This window comes from Volvox carteri, assembly GCF_000143455.1.
Source record: "Volvox carteri f. nagariensis unplaced genomic scaffold VOLCAscaffold_31, whole genome shotgun sequence".
Classification (NCBI taxonomy): Eukaryota; Viridiplantae; Chlorophyta; class Chlorophyceae; order Chlamydomonadales; family Volvocaceae; genus Volvox; species Volvox carteri.
This window is the reverse complement of record NW_003307574.1, coordinates 1,121,100-1,138,828: the sequence shown is the minus strand read 5'-3', so window position 1 is coordinate 1,138,828 and position 17,729 is coordinate 1,121,100. Positions and strand designations below refer to the sequence as shown.

The window sequence follows — 17,729 nt, the reverse complement described above, 5'->3', positions numbered from 1 at the left end:
TGTCGGCACGACGGGCAGACCATTCAGGGAGCTGCAACTGCACAGTATTGGATTGAGGACACAGCCAGGCGGTAGCTGGCTGAGCAGGTGGCTTGTTGGCGTGCCAGGTGGAGCGACGAGGCGAGGGCATATGATTACACTGCGTTCGTTGTCAGGGGCTTCTTGCAGCGGATGAGGTGATGCGGTTAAACAGAGCAGTAGAAGCGCTAGCATGTTGCAGTCCATGGAGTGGAGGCGCAGGAGTGGACGCACAAACTGTGCAGCGGCGATTGTCTAAGACTTCAGGACCATGCTCAGCTCGTCCTTGCATTTTGTGTGGATTCGCTGCGAAGGCGGTATTTAGTGGGGCTCTGTGTGTAGCCTTTGAGCGGTGTGATATTTGTGCCACCAGCAATGGGGTAGCGCAGGTGTGGTAATATTCCAATGAGGTCGCACCCTTCCTACGCAGAAATGCGGTGCATGTGAATTCAGCATGCAGCACCCCGATTCCCTTAGGTACCTGCGCCAGGAGCGTTGATTCCGCACCCGCCGGCGTAGGTGACCTCCGGTTTCGGCTGAAGCACGCAGGCTACCAGGCAGGCTGGATCATGCAGGGGTAAGGGATAGTTATGGATACTTTGAAATATCGCGCTTAGACGCAACCGATTTATAGGTCTACCGGCATGGAGGCATTATAGACAGTACATGTGGTAGGAGTACAGGCTGACCCCGTCAGTGATTTCGGTGAGGTTTCTTTTGAATACGTCATTTTCGTGGCTTGGTATGCCAGAAGTCGCACTGAGACATTGGGGGAGGATCTCTTTCCCGACAGCACATAGATCTCGCTGACGTCGAGCGTGTGCATAATCACATAACTGGTGGGACCGTAAGGACATATGGTTATTCAGACAACGCTTTTGTCGGATGGTGCCCAGCGTTAAGAACCTCAGTCTCTCCAGTTTATAGCTAATACTTATGTAAGGAGTCCCTATTCACTCACGTTACATTCTGGTCCTCCGGCGTTTAGGACTTCGCTGCTGGAGTGCGACACGTTGAATGCATGGGTTTGATGGCGCAGCGCCCTCATGTCGTGTTGTACTGGCGGGAGGCATGCCGCCTCAGGTGTAGCAATGGCTACAAATGTAGGCCGAACGGCTCGCGCACAACACCCTAACGGGCGTCAACCGCACATTAAGGGCCGTACACGGCCAAGTACATTAGCCTCAATTAAAGTTCCTGGTTGATGGGACTATAGCAAACTAGCTAGTCATACCCCTCAGGAGGACAGACGTGGTAAATTTCGAATAACCTCCTCAAGGCAGCGACCCAGGGGTCGGCGTCAGCCGCGAGGGCAATGGTCTTCCAGTATCCATCCGAAATAAATATCATGACCACAGAATCTAAGCGTTAATTCAGTGGTTACTCGCGATTAAGTGCCGGTGCCTCTCAAGACAACGTTACAAATTTTTACAGGAAATGCAAGGAGCGCGAAGCGCTTTGAAAAAAACTATCCATAGTTCCCGAATGAATTGTTGTGTTATTGCGCAAGATTCCCTTATTCGTGGCGTTGGTGTCCTCATACAACGACTTGGAACGGCGTTGACTAACACCTGCAATTTTCAGCGATGTTTCGGGGAATCCAAAACAAGACGTGACTCTATGCAATTGCATAATGTTTTACAGCAGCTAGATAACTTCTACATACAGACACATACCTTCCATGATTCGCCAAGCCTAGTGCTTGCCGGTATAGGGTCTGGAATGTAGTGATCTAATTGTCTAAAGCTCGTACAAACCTGAGACGGCGTAGGAACACCTAAAGATGGCAGAAAAGGAAGGCGGGTTTGGGCAGAACGTTCTTGGCAAGCTTAAGCTTGTCGGTGGCAAGGTCGTCGACTTCGGTGGCACGGTAGCTGGAAGAGTTGCGGATGTTGGAGGCACTGTCGGCAACAAAATCGGAGACTTTGGAAACAAAATTGTGGATGTGGCCACCAAGCCGTTGTTCGAGAGCGACTTTGAGAGGCTCAGGCAACTAAATCAGATTGCCCAGCAGCAGCAGGACCTCCGGCGGAAGTATACTGAACAGGAGCTTTTGGCAGTGGAGGCACGGGCGGACTTGGTACTCGGGCAGCTGTACACAGGCTACTTTGAGCCAAACTTTGACCCAGTTGCACATGAACTCTCGAAGCTGACGGACTCGGATAATCAGGACCACATTGACGAGTTGGTGGAGCGGCTGACACAGGGCGTGGAGGTAAGGGAGGGGGCGGGGAAGCGCAGATTGAAGCTTTGCACGCGGGATCGGATGCCAACCTGAGCATTCAGGGCGGCATGCGTGCCTGCACCAGGCATGCACATGCGCGTGACTCTACCCTTCGGCACGTTTCATGATAGCAAAGGCAGTGAGGCTGGGTGAGGCGGTGAGGCAGCACACCGGACGTACTGCGCACAGTCCGCTCAGGCTTCCCACCTGTACTGCTCCAGTCCTAGTCATCTTGTGGTGTCAGCGATCCTGCTTTCCCACAGCTTGATTTCCGTACGGCACCATAACATTAGCTCAGGGTCTCCGAAGGTTTTTGTGTGTGTGCATAATAGGTGTATGCGTGTGTTACACCTCGGTTGCGTTACCCAGAGAGGCGTAACGAGCCCATACGAGCTATCAGAGGCCCAAGAGCATAGGAGCCACAAGTTAGGTTTACGGGCATATGTAGTATAACACAAAAGTTACAGTGCCCAAGCAATATGTGCACAAGAGAAACAAGGATGCTAGTTAACTCCGACCGCCTGTGTAGAGACGAGCGTGTAAGCCAAATGCTGTGTATCAGGTGGGCCAATTTTGTTTTTAATTTGGCTTGGCTAAGGAGTAATCCTCTTGTCCGAGCACTCACGACATGCAGAATAAGCAGGGCGTTGTCGAAGAACATGATGCTCATCTTCCACCTACTATGGAATTGGGTCTATGAGCCTCGGGCCTGTGCAGCTGGGCTGCGCAGCATTGGCCTAAAAGCTAGACACACTGTTGGCGTCACGCATGATGGTCCTTCAATAGGGCACTTACGGGTACACGCGCATGCCCAAGCCCAAGTTATATTTGAGCCGTGCTCCTGTCAAGGATGGATAACTGCTCACCTAGCATTTCCCTTCACAATCATTTAGCATTGCCCCTGCAATTTGCCTGCAATCGTGGGTATTAAGTTAAAAGAAGTATGTAGTACAGCTGGGCAGGGGCTTGGAATGATGTCCCGCGTATGCCTGTTTGGATGACCCACCATGTCGTCTGGCGTACCACCTCCATGCAGACTGTCAGTGGTCGTCTGTCTCGCCACGTTAACAAGAAGCGGGATGTGCTGCTGGCTGGCATAGACCGCGTTGCTGAGGTGCGCTAGGGTGGGCAAGTGGCGGGGGTTTGGAGGCAGAACCGTGGGACACAACTGCCGAGGGCTTAGAATGCAGTTCATTCACGATGGCCCATGCAAGCTTGGCAGGCGCCCTGGGCCACACACTGCGGCACACGTGCCCGCAACGCTTCCAGCCGCGCTGGTTCGCGGGCTTCCTTGCCGAAGCGTTGGCTCGGTCATTGATTGGATGGGATTCAGCCGCCATGGCAAGCCGAACAAATACATTGCTACGGTCATTCCTTCCACATCTGCAGCCTATGCGACCTAACGTAAACAACTTGCCTATGGGACGTCTATGTGTGGGTGGATGGGGGTACCGGTCCCTTCGCTGCTGTTTCGCTGCTGTTGTGATTATTGCTACAGATAGAGGATGACCTGAAGGCCGCCTTCCTCATTAGCCGATCCAGCCGGGCCACACTCAAGGCGGCGGCCGAGGAGGTGCAGCGCAACATGCGGGTGGTGGGCCAGACCCGCCGCAAGCAGAGCTTCATGGAGCTGATGGAGGTCATTAGCAAAATTAAACGGGCGCGCGACCTGCAGCACTCGCTAAAGTAAGTGCCTTCCCTTTGGGCAAGGGTGTCCCGGTGTCGCCGCCGCAACGGGGGGACGAAGGAGAAGACGGTCAAAGGCGGGTGTTACCGCACGCGAACGCGAATACCAGAAGGGGAGGGCGGGGCAGCCAAGTGGAAGCCCAACCCAGATGCGGCCGGCTAGCTGGTCACTGGCCAATAGTGTGAGCTTTTATGTTGGACAAGGGTTGGATGACGGCAATGTGGAATGGTAGGGCGCCTGGGATTCGTGCCTTCTTTTCATTATGCACGAAAAAGTTGTCGCGGCATTATGTTAAACCTAGCCCAGGCGTGGGTTGGGTTTGGGTCCTCCAATGCTCCCTTCCCATGCCTCGCCGCTGGCCCTGGCGCCCCAGGGTTACCTCCACTGATTCCCGAGGAAATAGTGCGCCTATGTTGCTTGCTTGCTTGCCTCGACTAGGAAAGAAGGACAAAAAGCGTCCCCGGTTATGGTTCGCCTGCACTGCGCCAAATGGGTCTGGCGGTCCGACTTCGCCTGCTTTTCTTGACGTCTGCAAGTGGAACCATTGAAGAGCTTTTCTGGCTGCGTTTCGTGCTTGACGGCGTCAATGCACAATGCACGCGCGCGAACCATGCCGTGCAGGAAGTCACAGGAGCTTGGCGAATACGGTGATGCCATCATGACATGTGTGCAGTGCTTCCAAGGGCTGGAGTCGCTCGGGCAGCTCACGGTTGGTGTACCGGCGGCCGTGCGGGCCGCTAGTTGGGGGCCGCGCAATCGGGGCAGTGGCTGGAGCTAGGTCTAGTCTTGGTCAAGGTCCTGCCGAATATCATTGGTCTTCTTCTTTGTGCAAGGAATTGCAAGGGATTGGCGTGGCCTTTAGGACGGGAGCTGGGGGCCCTAAGGTGGCCTAGGGCTGCGTTGAGCATGACGTGCAAGCCGCAGTCGGACTGCACAGGGCAACTGAAGCTGCTGGCGCAGTTGCAGCGCTGGGAGGGAATGTGCTCATCACGCCGTCCTTATGTGCCCTCCGCGTTCTGCCCTGACCGTGGCACAACTCCACTAGCGTTGAACTGTGCTGCTTGCTTTGCCCTTCCTCAAACCGTCGCACTGAAGATGGAGGACATTTATCGGGGGCTTTGGGACTGACCCGTGGGTCTATGGCTGCTGCCGGTGCAGGTCTCAGCGGAGTTGCGTGCTTCTGTACAACGGCTGTACCTAGACACGCTGCGCCGCTTGGACGGGGCGCTGACCAACATCTGCGCCGAGTTCGACCCCGATAAATACACCAAGGTGCGTTTCGGTTTCGGCGATGTTTCCGTCCCTTTCAACATCAAGGTCCAGCATTTCGTTCCGAGGAAGAAGCGGTGCAAGGTCATTCGTTTGCAGTTATTAGAGGGATGGTGCGCCAACCGCTTTCCGCCCAAGCACCACCGTCAGATTTTCGCCCCGTCTAGTCCCAACGTTTTTTCCTCCTTCCCTGCGCATCCGGTCGGTTTCCATCCACTGTCCACTATTCCAAGGTCCATCCTTCAAGGTCCGTCCTAACCCGCTATGCGACCACGCTCCACTGGACTCAGTGCGCCCTGACCCCATTGAAACCTCGCCCTGCCCGCGTCCCATCTCGGCCACCAGCTCCTAGAGGGCTACCTGCTTCAGGGCATCGACGGCAAGGCGCTCGCAGAGAAGGTGCTGCAGTGCTTCAAGGACTCCATCCACGACGTCACCACGCGGATAGTTAGGTCCCTGCTGCTTACCAAGCCAAAGTAAGTGCCTCCGCTCGCCCCTGCACGCGCTGCGGGCCCATGGCTATTTAACCAGCTATCGAAAAATCCATTTCTGGTCGCGCGGTTGTTCAACCTCTTGAGAGCTGCAAGCGCTTCTCCTGAACTGCACGTGCAAACTCAAGCTAAGCTAAGTGTTTCAATGTAAACAAGGAATCTCCTCAAGTGCACCGCACGAACGGTTTTGCCTAGTAGGTGTCTGCGCCCCCGCCTCCGCGAGTCTTATCCCAGTCTCCTGGCCCAATCCAATCACCCATTTTTCCACAGTCCCAAGCCATGCCGCCTTGCACCTGTCCTAATTCTAACCCCTCCTCAACTTGCAAAGACCATTTCACGATATGACTGCCACGATCCCGGCGCGCACGGGTTGAGCTGTTGTTAATAACTGAATTCCAACGATGTGTACCACACGGATTGAGCTCTGCTGCACCCTTTCCCCCGTGGCCCTGCACAACGGGCGCAGGCTGGCCGACCGCCTGGCCGCTGGCGCCTCAGCCACCTCGGCACTGCAGCTAGGCTACAGCGAGATGCTACGCGCCATGCCGCCCGACCTGCTGCGGCCCTGCCTACTGCGACTGCTGGAGACGGTGTTCGACGTGCTGTCGTCATACCACGTGATGGCGCAGTGGCACGGGCTTGCGGTGCAGAAGGAGAGCCAAATGGCGGCGGCAGCACAGGGTGAGTGGGTGGGCTGGTTCCGATAGTTGAGTAGCAGCATGGGTAGGTTGGTAGCAGTGGGCTGCAGCAGGACGTGTTTGGCGGGGTGTCGAGTACGTGGAGGGGATGTGAAGGAGGAGGAGGATGACGAGGAGGAAACCGTCGCTTCTAATGTCTACGTGATCGCGGCTACATTTGCGAATGCATGGGATTTGCGAATGCATGGGGTTTGCTCAATTCGGCTGTGTGGCGTCATGCCAAACAAGCTAGCATGGAAAGCATAAGGTAAGGACCGCTGCCATTAAGAAGGCTGGTGGGAAAAGGGGATGCTCCTCCAGGTCTGGATGTATGCGCCTAAACACGAATATTATCCAGGTTAACTGACCACCAGGAGGCTGAGGGAAGCTTTGGGTTTGCACGCTTGCGTGGGATGGGGCTTCAGGGGCTGCTGGCGCCTTGGATTCCTGGTTGCGTTCGGATATCGGCACATAGTGCATGCACGTCCCTGCATGTCTTTTCCGCCCTCGAGCTGACTGTCATCAATCGTATTTCTGCGGGTTGTGTCGTCCATTACCTCTCTTCTGTGTTACAACAATACCCCCCCCCCACACACACACACCCGCCGGCACCCTGATGTGATTCGCCGCTGCCATGCTCTGGTTCTGTGGCGGGCATTGGACGCGATGATGGCGGCGGAGCTGCCCACAGGCATGAACGAGGAGGACCGCCGCGCACAGACCACCACAGCAGCCTTCCTCGCCGCCGTGAACGACGTCCTCAAGGTGGGCGGCTGGGTGGGTACATGATGGAAGGCCCAAGGCACCATATCCCTGGCGCTTGGCGCTGTCCCTGACGCTCCCCCTGTCTGTGGGCAACGCGCATCCTGGGTGGGCGCCGCCGAAACGACGGGGAAGCGTCCGTGAGGGGAATCGGTGCAAGCCGGGCAAGCAGGTTGATTGAAAATAAAAGTATATCAATGCAGACTGGAAGAGTGGTGCCTACGTGTGCAGCATACCCGTACCCCTGCTGCTGCTGCTGCTGTTGCATTTCCCCTCGCTGGGCACCGGAGGTGGCCTCTGGGGTTATTTATAATCGCATGACGTGTAGAGCGGGGACGGCGGCCGCCTCTCTTCACAGCATTCGCTGTCCCTGGCCGCGCTGTGCACTGTCCCGGGCAACGAAGGCTTGTCTTTTGAGTCTGAGAAGCGCTCTGCCGTAACCTCCATGACCACTGCAATAATCGTTTCCATTAACCCGTATCCACCGTGTACATTTCTCTTCCCGTCTCCGCCCATGCTTACTTCAACTGATAAGTAGACCTCAGCCAGGGCCGTTAGCGTCCGTTTTCGGACAACATATGAGTTCGATCTTGCCATTTTCGCAACCCGCCCCCGCCATCCCAGGTCTCCCGTGCCGAGGTGCTGGATACAGCAGGCCGGCGCATCAAGGACATGCTAGCCATGGACACCCTGTTCAAGGGGGAGGACTTCCTGCAGGTGAAACGACCCCCTTGTACACCTGCCCCCCGCCGTACGCAATATGCTGCCTCTGTTCTCTCCCCCCCGCAGTCAGTTCTACGTCTGGTACACTCTTGCCCTGGCAGCAGCTTCACTCGTTCGTGGTTCGTCTTCCCCCCCCCCCCCGCATTACCAGCGGGCCTCATCTGACGGTGCTTCCTTCCTTCCTGGTTTTCCTATATGGTGTTTCGTAGTAGTGAAGTTTTACTTTTTTCTCCACCTCGGTCTTCCCCACCTTATTCCCTACCTACCACCGTACCTGCCTGCTCATGCACTGCTCTCGCATCCCAGGTGGTGGACTGGTGCGGCAACTTCGGTGCCATGGGGGAGGCCTTCCTTGGGGGCCCCACGGAGCTGCGGCCCCAGGTGGGTGAAGAGCCGGGCCGGGCCGGGCCGTGTTGCAAACCCGCTCTCTGTGCAGGCAGAGCTGAGTAGCAGCTGTTGAGCGACGTGCGACTCGTAAGGTGGCAGTCTTGTGTGCATAGGAGGCTGTAATTGGGAAGCGGCCGTTGGGTGCCGTCCGGCCTGTGGTCCGTTGCCACTGCGGCTGCTATATAAGGTTTCCGCTCTCCTTTCTTTCTTTTTCCCGTTCTTCCATATGTTTACTTACTTCCTTTACTCCTAACCTCACTTAGTAATTACTAAGACCCCACAATTCGCTCCACCGCACTGGCAATCACCTGGGTTGCTTCCATTTTGGCGTGCATGCTGCAGGTGATGGCGCTCTGCGCACGCTTCCTCCCCGCCTACCACCGGTCCAACCTCGAATCCCTGACAACCTGCCTCAACAACGAGGCCTGGCAGGTGCGAAGGGGACAGGGGCTGAGGCAGCTGCTTGCTTATACACGCTGGGAACGGCCGCGGGTGGTGATTTGCTGTCAGCCGGATTTGACCACGCATGGGGCCAAAGCTGTCCGCGAAAAGGGCTGGAGAGGGAAGTAACTGTCATGCTGCAGCGTCCTTGACTGCATGCGTTTCTGCTGAGGTTTTGCTGAGGACCCTGTCTTGACCTCTGTCCTGTCCTCCCTTGCTGAGGACCCTGTCTTGACCTCTGTCCCGCCCGCCAGGATGTTGGCGCGGTGACTGGTGCCTCGGGCGCCGTGACTCTGGAGCTTGACGTCGCCATTCTGCACTCGCCTCTGTACATGCCGCACTGGGAGGAGGAGGGCGCGGTTACCTCGTTCGACAAGTGGATCACGGACGGCAACCCGTTTAAACGAGGGTACGGCACGCGTCTGTGCGCGTGTTTGTACTGTGTGTGCGTTTGCGTTTGTAAAAATAAAGGTGTCATGGGTTGAACGCATGCGTGCGCGTGCGGTTTAGGCAGAGCTAGCCTCAACATTTTCGTTTTTTTCAGGTGTGTTTGTATGTTGTCCTGGAAGTTTGTTTGTGCAGCAGTGAAGTTCCCAGGGAGGCGAAGGAGACACGCAGAGGGAGGGCTTGGCGCTCAGAAGGAAAGAGGGGCTATCGACACCACACGGCGGCAGTAGGCCCACGGGAAAGCGCACTGGTTAGGCACAAATCCACTCGACATCACGCGTTGGTTCCGCACCCAGGCCAGGCTACGTCCCGTGCAGGCTACGTCCCGAGGTCGTGTTCAGAGGACATCGTGGCTTTTCATCAAGACACGTCAAAAATGTGGCGGTCCTTAGCCGTAGAGCTCTCGACCCCTTCTCCTCGTTCTCCTCTTCGTCTCAGAGGCCCAGACCAATATAGCTAGTAGCTTCCATGCAGCCATCTCAGCCCATACCTCCTGCCGGACTACCCGGCCCCCTCTCCGTATGCATGTCCCCCCTCCTCATGCCATGTGTTCCTTGGCTTTTTTCCTGCCCGCCAACACGACCATTACCATTCCCTGTCCTGCGCCCTCTGCTGTGCTCCCTGCCCCACTCCCAGTAGCGGGCAGGGTGCCATGCCTGAGGGCCGCCAGAAGTCCCTGGTGGACCTGCTCAACCGCACCACTGCGGAGGGAAAGCAATTGTCCCGGAACGGCAGCCAACAGAGCAGCCTAGGGGACGTGGCTGCCGCCGCCGCTAACGGCGGCGATGCCGCTGCCGCTGCCACCTGCGCGACCCCCACCACGCCCGGCGAGGAAGAAGGCCCCGCAAGGACGTCTGCCAGCAGCACCGCAGGGGAGCCGGCAGCGGCAACCGCTGCTGCCGTTCCTGGCACGCCTGGCGGCACGGAAGCGGTAGTGGAACAGAGCAGTTCTCTGGGACCGGCTGGGCTGAGTGGTGGTAGTAGCAGCAGTGGCGGCGCGGAGGGCGGAGGAGGCGGTCCTGGCAACCGCGGGCCGCCTCGCCGGCTGGCCATGCTCACCATTTCCTCACAGCAGGCGCTCAAGTACATGAAGCACTATGGCGAGCTTATGCGGTATGAGGAGGGGAGAAAGGGGTGAAGGGACAAAAGGGTATGACCGTATGATGCCGGGTCATCATGAAGGTAGGCGGACCTTGCGGTCGGGAGTGGACAGCCGTGCGCGAGCGGTCCGGCATTGTGGTGGTTAAAGCGCGCATCACATGGGACGGTTACTCAACACAGCGCACGATTTTAAGATAGCAGGCGATGGTGGACTGGAAGCCTTTGATGAGTCCGCCTCTTTATACCGTTTATACCGAGTTATTGTACTCACAGTCGTTCAAGTTTTCAGGGGGCCGTCATCCTTCTTTGCAGACTACTTCCCAGCTCTCATCCCATCCCACATGACTTTTGCTAACCGCGGCAAAGATATCAGGGGTTCCTGGCAACATGGCTGCTTGGCTGCGTCGGAACTGGCAGCTTGTGTTGGTTTACATTTTCGCATGTACGCCATGTCCCATCCAAACCAGGACTTATTATCCCTCCTTCCCCTTTTAAACATTCCCCCCCTCCTCATCACCCCATCTACGCCAAACCACCTACTACCAGGCCGCTGGAGGGCTACTCGGAGACGTTGTATCGCTGTCTTACGGAGATTTTCGACGTGTTCCTGCTCTACTGCTTCTCCGCCTTTGGGGGCTTGGGGCTGGAGGACCTGGTGTGGCGAGATGACTTGCTGTCCCCGCGGCTCAAGGGGGCGCTGCTGCGGATCCTGATAGCGGAGGGCTCCAAGTACAAACCCGTGGTGGGTGGGGGGTTGGAAGGAGGGGTGAGAGAGGAGCGGGCAGCGAAAGGCGGGGTAGCGAGTGGGGAATGAGTATTGAGGAGAGGATAAGAAGCCCAAGGAAAGCACGGAAGCAGCGAAGGAGCTGTCAGTAATGTCATGGCTGTGGCATTGTCGACACATGAAACTCCCACTCGGTCCAATCAGGTCGGACTGATCTCCACAAAAGCACAACCTCTGTAGCAGCCGGTACACAGTACGGTGCTATAAATACGCGCAGAGCGCGACCGCCAGCAACTTGAGAGACCTTTTCAGCGGTCAGCTGCTACATTTGGTATCGAGACCTCGTGAAAATTCACGATCCTGAAGTCGTCGGTTCAACCCCCACCGATCACGTTCGAGTGGTATTCGGGTGTGGCGACTCAGAGAGCGAATATCGCACAAATTATAAAAGTAGCTGAACCGACTGGACTGTCTCTGTGCCTGAAAAATCTGAAGACGGCTAGGCGCATGTGAGCCGGCACATGACGTGACGTGGAGTAATTACCCACTGCCCGAGGGTAGGCGAAGGTAGGCACAGGCTGGCGGTATACGAGGCTCTAAGGGCCCGGGACGGTTCCCTTCAAAGGGGGGGGAATGTAGCAGCCGGTACACAGTACGGTGCTATAAATACGCGCAGAGCGCGACCGCCAGCAACTTGAGAGACCTTTTCAGCGGTCAGCTGCTACAACCTCCCAATCGGCGTCGACATCTGCGTTGAACCCTTCTCGCAGCGCGGCACAGAGCATGAAAACACCATAATAAGTACAGCTGATTTGGCAACAATGACTAGAACGTTATCCTCGTGCAGAACGTTTTCACGCGCATTCGGTTTTGGCCCATCCTGGGGTGTGGGGTCGCCCACCCAACACACATTTCCTGAGTAACGTCTGCGGTGCTCGGACCCCCTTCCCTCGTTCAGATCGAGGAGCTGGCCCGCAACAAGCCCGTCGGTCGCGGGGCACCCATAGCTTCCACGGGTCTGGGACTGCTGGACCGATTCGGAGACAAGATGGAGAGCCTGGCCGACACTATGGAGCGATCCGTTAGCCGCATGGCAGTCAAGCTGGGGGACAGCAAGGTGGTGCAGGTGGGAGTTGGGATGAAGGGTGGGATGGGATGGATGGGATGGGATGGGAGCTTGTGGAGCGGGGAGAGGGGATATTGGGAAGTAGAAGCCTGGTAACGCAGTCCGGGGCCAGTGCTATGTATGACGTTGCAAAACTCGCCGTAAGGAACATCTGCATCCGACTCCAAAGCACCAAGCGGGGAGGGTAAAAATTTACATGTGAGGCTGGGAAGCGGGTCAAACAGGAGAACCCCAATAGGAAAACCGCTCACTCGGAGCTGAATGTAATGGGGGGTTGCGGGGGAGATGGGATTTTGACGAGCGAAATGGGCGAGGCAGAGATATGTGTTCGGGGGAGGAGAGGAGTAATGGTGGGTAGAATTTGGCGTCCCTGCATTGTTGCAGAGTGGGACATTAGGTGCCTGACAACATGGCTGGTGGGCTGGGCCGGCTGCTGCCTTTCTTCCGCAACCCGACAACCCGGGCTCTCGCCACCATCCTCTAACTAGACGTCCGCAGTTGTTCCTTTTATTAAAGATATACTCACCACCACCACCACGCACGTCTTGCACGTCTTGACTTTGGCCTCGCCCGCTTCTGTTGGCTTTCCTTGAGTGCTGGACACCGTACATAGCATTTACCTGGCCATACGGGTGACATCCTGCCGCCTCGTCATTTTAATGGCCGCGATTATCTTTTATTCTCAACCGGGCCTCCGCTTACCCGCCCGCTCAGGTCATGGGTGGCAGCGGGGACAGCAGTATCGGGGGCGGTGTGCAGGGCAGTGGAGCCAGCATGGTGGGCTTTCCGCAGGTGAGGGGTGACCGCATTGCATACAGCCCTGCTTGGACTGCTTGACAATGGGTTGTTGCATTCTCCTCTCTCCCCCCCCCTTCGCCAGCATCGCCATCGCTTTGGACTCGAGCAGTTGGTGTTGGGGCGTCTCGGCAGTTAAATGGGGATTACCCCATTTGTTTTGTTTGCATGTGTGATTTCCTCCGCCCCTTCCCCCCGCCGGCCCAGTCTCGCCGTTGTGGAGAGAACTCCGTTCTGCACACCTCCCGAACCCTTCTGCAGGTCTCCGCGCCCAACACCGGCATGCTCACGCCGCTGGGGGGCCCACGGGCCAGCGTGCCCATGGGCGGCGTCGGCGGCGTCAGCGGCGCCCACAACGGTGGCAGCCCCGGCCCTTCTCAGGGCAGCCCAAGCAGCTCCGGGGGCAGTTTCCATGCGCCCCAGTGGGGATTGCGGGAGCGAGTGGTGGCGGTGGAGTCCCTCATCTACATGGCGCAGGAGCTCAAGGCGGCGAAGCAGGCCATTATTGTGGGTACCAAAGAGAAGGGGGTTAAGAGAAGAACAAGTGGAACTATGTAGCCGATAGACATGCGAATAGGGTGTGATGTTCAATGCAGCCGGATATTAGGGGCAGGGGGGGTTATTAAGACATGAAGGGTTTGCGACAAGCTGGCCTAGATGCGAAAGCCATGGGCCCTTACGTGCAAATGAAATGACACGGACGGAACGGGGAAAAGTTGCCACTTTTGGAGCTCTGACACCGGGCGGTGCCTCACGTGGCCCCGCCCCTCGGTGTGCTGTGTACTTATGACCCGTGTGAAGTGCCTGGCCTGCAACGACTCGTCCCCTTGGCTAGCTTTATTTTAAGCAGCACCTTCGGCCCTGGGCTGCGCGGTTCCCACTCGCGTTATGGGAGGCTCTTGGGCTGTCGGCCCTCCTTAATCTCATAATCTAATTCTTTACCTTCCCACGAGGGTCCCCCTACGCCACTCCCTGCTGTGCAACTTACTCCATTCATCGCCTGGGTTCAATGTGTCTTTCTCTCTCGTTTTCTCTTTTCCCGAATCCACCGCTTCCTCTCCGCGTTCTCTTCCTTCCTCTATCCAGCTTGCTCTTCCTGGCCGCTGTCAGCGCGACGTCGAGCAGTACTTTAACCGCACGGTGGAGGCCGCAGCGGACCTGAGGGAGTACCTGTTCAAGGCGGCGGCCAGGGTCATGATGCAGGTATGTGCGGGAGGGGAACCGCATGCCGAAATGCAAAGAATTGACTGTGAGAGGAAGGGCGAGGGATAGCGGGACGGAGGAGGGGAGGGACGCAGACAGTAGGAGCTTCCCTGAGCCTACGGCACTTAGCACCTTGAAAGGTATCCGGGTAGCGTTATCTTACCGTTACCGCCGACTGCGTTCGCTTTGGTTCCGTTCCATCCTTTCCGGCGCGGCGGCACAGAGCCCCGCTCTCCCCTACATGTTCCCATATATGGTGTGTGAAACAGGGGGGTGTATCTTCGCCCGTGGCAGCTACCCCGCGAAACCCTGCCTTCCCCGGTATTTCGGGGCACCCTCTTCCATTCACCCTAGTCAACTTCTCAGTGGATCGCTCAGGTTCCGCACCCACCACCAGCATCCAACGGAATCTGCCGGGTCGACAGCGGCCCAACTCCATTCCTGGTCGGCTCGCAGGTTAACTTTATCCCAGGTCACCACCGTCCATCAACTAGGGGCGCAATGCCTTCCGCCATCGGAAGGACTTTTGACCCTAATGGGTATCGATCCCGGGATCTCCCGGGGGCAATGGTCGCGCCTTACCAGTAGTGCCAAAACCTAGTATCCCATATATGTATGCCTTCGGCGGCACCCCCGGCTTATGAAGCCGCAACGTTCATCAAACTTATTATATCATTTGTGTGTCTGCGGTGACGGACACCAAATTGTGTGTTACTGCGCTCATCCACTTCCATCGTTCATGTGGCGCAGGGCGTGTGGGATGGTGACCGGGGCATCCCCGCCGCCATTGGGGTCACCAACTACAATGTCAGGGAGCCTGCCATTAAGCAAAGTCCTTGGGCTGACTTTTCCGTACGGGCGCTACACACCTTCAGGTGCGGGCGAACGACAGGGCTGTGGCTTAGGACAAAGCGGCTTGGGGATATTCAAGCTTTAGGGGCCGCTCTCGGAGCGGGACGGGCCCGGGGGCTCGAGGATAGGGATAGGATTCCGGGCGTGATTTCCGAACCCGACGGATGGATAGAGAAGAGATAAATGGAGCTAGAGAAGTGTCGCGAATGGGGGTTGGGGCCTTGGGACGCCAGGCGGGAAGTGGACCAGGCCTTGAGGTACTTACCGCATACAGGGGAGGGATGGAGTGGGGCTCCGCTTCGGACGGAGAGCTGCCACCAGTGTGTGTGATGGAGGGGGGAAAAAGGGAGAATGAGGGCAGGGTTGGCGGTGGCTACAGAGGGCCCCGCTGGATGTCTAAGGTCCCTGCAACGCGCTGTCCCCCGTCGCTTGATGCCCAGGGCCAGAAAGGCCCCCTTCCAGAAATTCATCACACGCCTGGGTGTTGCCTTAGCCTCGCTGCCGCTAAGAGCACCACCTCGTACCAAAGGTCCTAGCGATCACGGGAAAAACATGTTAAGCCTTAGGAACATCGAGCTGCTAAGATTGCTATCACAGTCACGTTTTTCCTGACATCTACTGCTGCTCTTTTTGTCGCTTGAGCACAGGGAGAAGGTCCTCGCCGCTCGTCTGCCGCTGCCGCTGGTAGTGCTCTTGTGGGATTTCGCGGTGGCGGTGGTCACAGAGGGGCTGCTCACCGGGTTGGCAGGGGTGCGCAAGTGTAGCCTGGAGGGACGGGCCAACATGTCCTTCGACTTGTCGCATGTGGAACGACAGGTGGGAGCAGAGAACAGGGCTGTGGGAAGAAGGGGGGTGGGGGGCGCGGCACTGATCTGGCGTCTGGAACGAGCGGCAGGAACGGCCCCTTCGCTTAAATCGTTGTATGTCTCTGGCTGCCTACTGCCTCTCATCCGGCACGCTGCCAGTCTGCTCTTTTCGACCGCCGCCGCGCTCAACCAACCCGACCGCCTCGTTTGGAGGCGGGTGTCGCGGGAGTTTTTCTCAGGAGACTGGCATAACTCGCGTAATGCCAGTGCTGCGTCACGCATATTTTACAAAGGCTCGTGTAAGCGCTTCCTTGGGACCGTGCGCTTTGTTCGCCACCACTTAATCCAACCCCCCGCGCGTACGTCCGTCTGTTGAGCGACAACCTAACCTTTCCGTGGCGATGTGGTGCGGCGCTGTGCCGCGCTGCTGGTCCCCAGATTCGGGCGATGGGTCCACCCAACTTCAAGCCCACTGCTCTCGCGATTGTGGACGCATACATCAAGGCCTTCTACCTGCCGTGGGAGGAGCTGCCGCACTGGTGCCGGGTGGGTGTTCTTTCGTTGTCATACTAAGGCCCTAGGCATTCGTGACAAGAGCCGCAACACCCAGTCAGCCAAGTTACCAGCTTCATTCATTGGTGCACCAGACCGCCTCTGTTCGCTCGGTGACAACTGGCCGTTATACCGGGGCCTAGGTCTTCATCTGCGACTGGAACGATCTGACAGTAGTCGTCGCCGTTGTCATCCCCCTTCCCTGCCGCTGCTGCAGACCCACGTAGCCCAGTATGGTAAGCAGAGGCTCTTCACTCTGGTAGAGGTGTCGGCAGAGTTTAACAAAGTCAAGAGGCATCAGAAGAACGAGGTACTCGAGATGATCGAGGCGTTGGACCCCACCAAGAGTTTCTGAGCTGCAGAGCCCGTCTTGGTTCAGGCGGCACAGGGCTGCATTGTTCAGGAACGTATTGGTGGTGTGCACGATTGGGGGTCGGGTGGTAACGGCGAAAAGGAATGGGAACGGCCGGGCGCTTTGGGAGGGGCAAAGGCGTTGCGGCAGGGCCAAGAGGGTGTGAGATCTCGCCAGGTTGAGTGCGTGCACCCCGGCTGGGAACCGGACTGCAGGTAACTGAAGCAGCTGTTTCGTGTCCTGATAGTGGCGATGATACCGGTGGAGCGTGATGTAGGGGTGCATATGGGGTGCACGGGTATGTTTTGGGGGCGCTTAATATGGGAGCTCGAACGTATCGACGCTCAGGCGTTCGAGTTGATGTTTAGGTTAGCGTCAAATGGAGGGTGAGCGCAAGGTAGTTGTGGGATGCGAGGTGAACACGGGCGGCGGAACGGAGCATTCGGGGTTGGCATACAGTTGGAATGGGCAGTGCAGAGTTGTGGCTTGAGACTTGGAGATTGGGGCTTTAGGAAGCACAAGAATCCGCCGCGAGGACATGTGCTGCATTGGGCTAGGCGCGCGGTGCGGTGATGCCGTAAGAATCCGATTTTGCGACACTGGGGCTAACCTGGGAAGCGCGAGCGAAGGTCACACCCTCGGAGAAGTTAAGGCTTTGCGTTTGCCGCGTGCCGCTCGTAGGGTAAAGAGTGGTTGAGTGATCTCGTCAGGGAACAGAAAGTGGATGTGCGCGCGCGAGCTACACGTGGGGCAGTGCGTCCTCTGCGTTCAAACTCAAAACTCGCTGTTTTCGCTCACGTCAAGGTCGTACATCTGTGCTACAGGGGTTGAAGGAATGATACAACTGTTTGGCTTGAAGATATCGCATCACATACCTATAGAAGCTTCGCAACGGTGAGACGGGTATGTTAAGACAGACAAACAAGTGCGGGACCAGGCCGATGACAAGACGAGGCATATTTCATAACCGTGCAGTTTTGGTATGAAGCTTTCCCGTCCCGGCAACCTGAAGGTGGAGATCGCACCAACAACCGACCGAAGCATTGCTTTTAGGGGCTTCCAGCGTCTCTCGCAAGTATGCATCAACCAGGA

The 17,729-nt window shown here is 57.2% G+C and overlaps 1 protein-coding gene across 1 annotated transcript; it reads left to right on the top strand.

Moving 5' to 3' along the window:
- Window positions 1–1,801: 1,801 nt before the first annotated feature.
- On the top strand, window positions 1,802–16,640 carry VOLCADRAFT_93432 (uncharacterized protein; the record flags this gene model as incomplete). Its single annotated transcript, XM_002952697.1, has 22 exons — window positions 1,802–2,233; window positions 3,279–3,356; window positions 3,741–3,928; window positions 4,551–4,638; window positions 5,088–5,201; window positions 5,544–5,674; window positions 6,156–6,370; window positions 7,058–7,131; window positions 7,753–7,845; window positions 8,158–8,232; window positions 8,581–8,670; window positions 8,934–9,088; window positions 9,763–10,239; window positions 10,774–10,969; window positions 11,910–12,077; window positions 12,792–12,869; window positions 13,134–13,379; window positions 13,959–14,075; window positions 14,826–14,950; window positions 15,575–15,743; window positions 16,172–16,279; window positions 16,503–16,640. The coding sequence occupies 22 exons, from the start codon at window positions 1,802–1,804 to the stop codon at window positions 16,638–16,640; spliced, it is 3,555 nt and encodes a 1,184-aa protein (XP_002952743.1).
- Window positions 16,641–17,729: the final 1,089 nt, after the last annotated feature.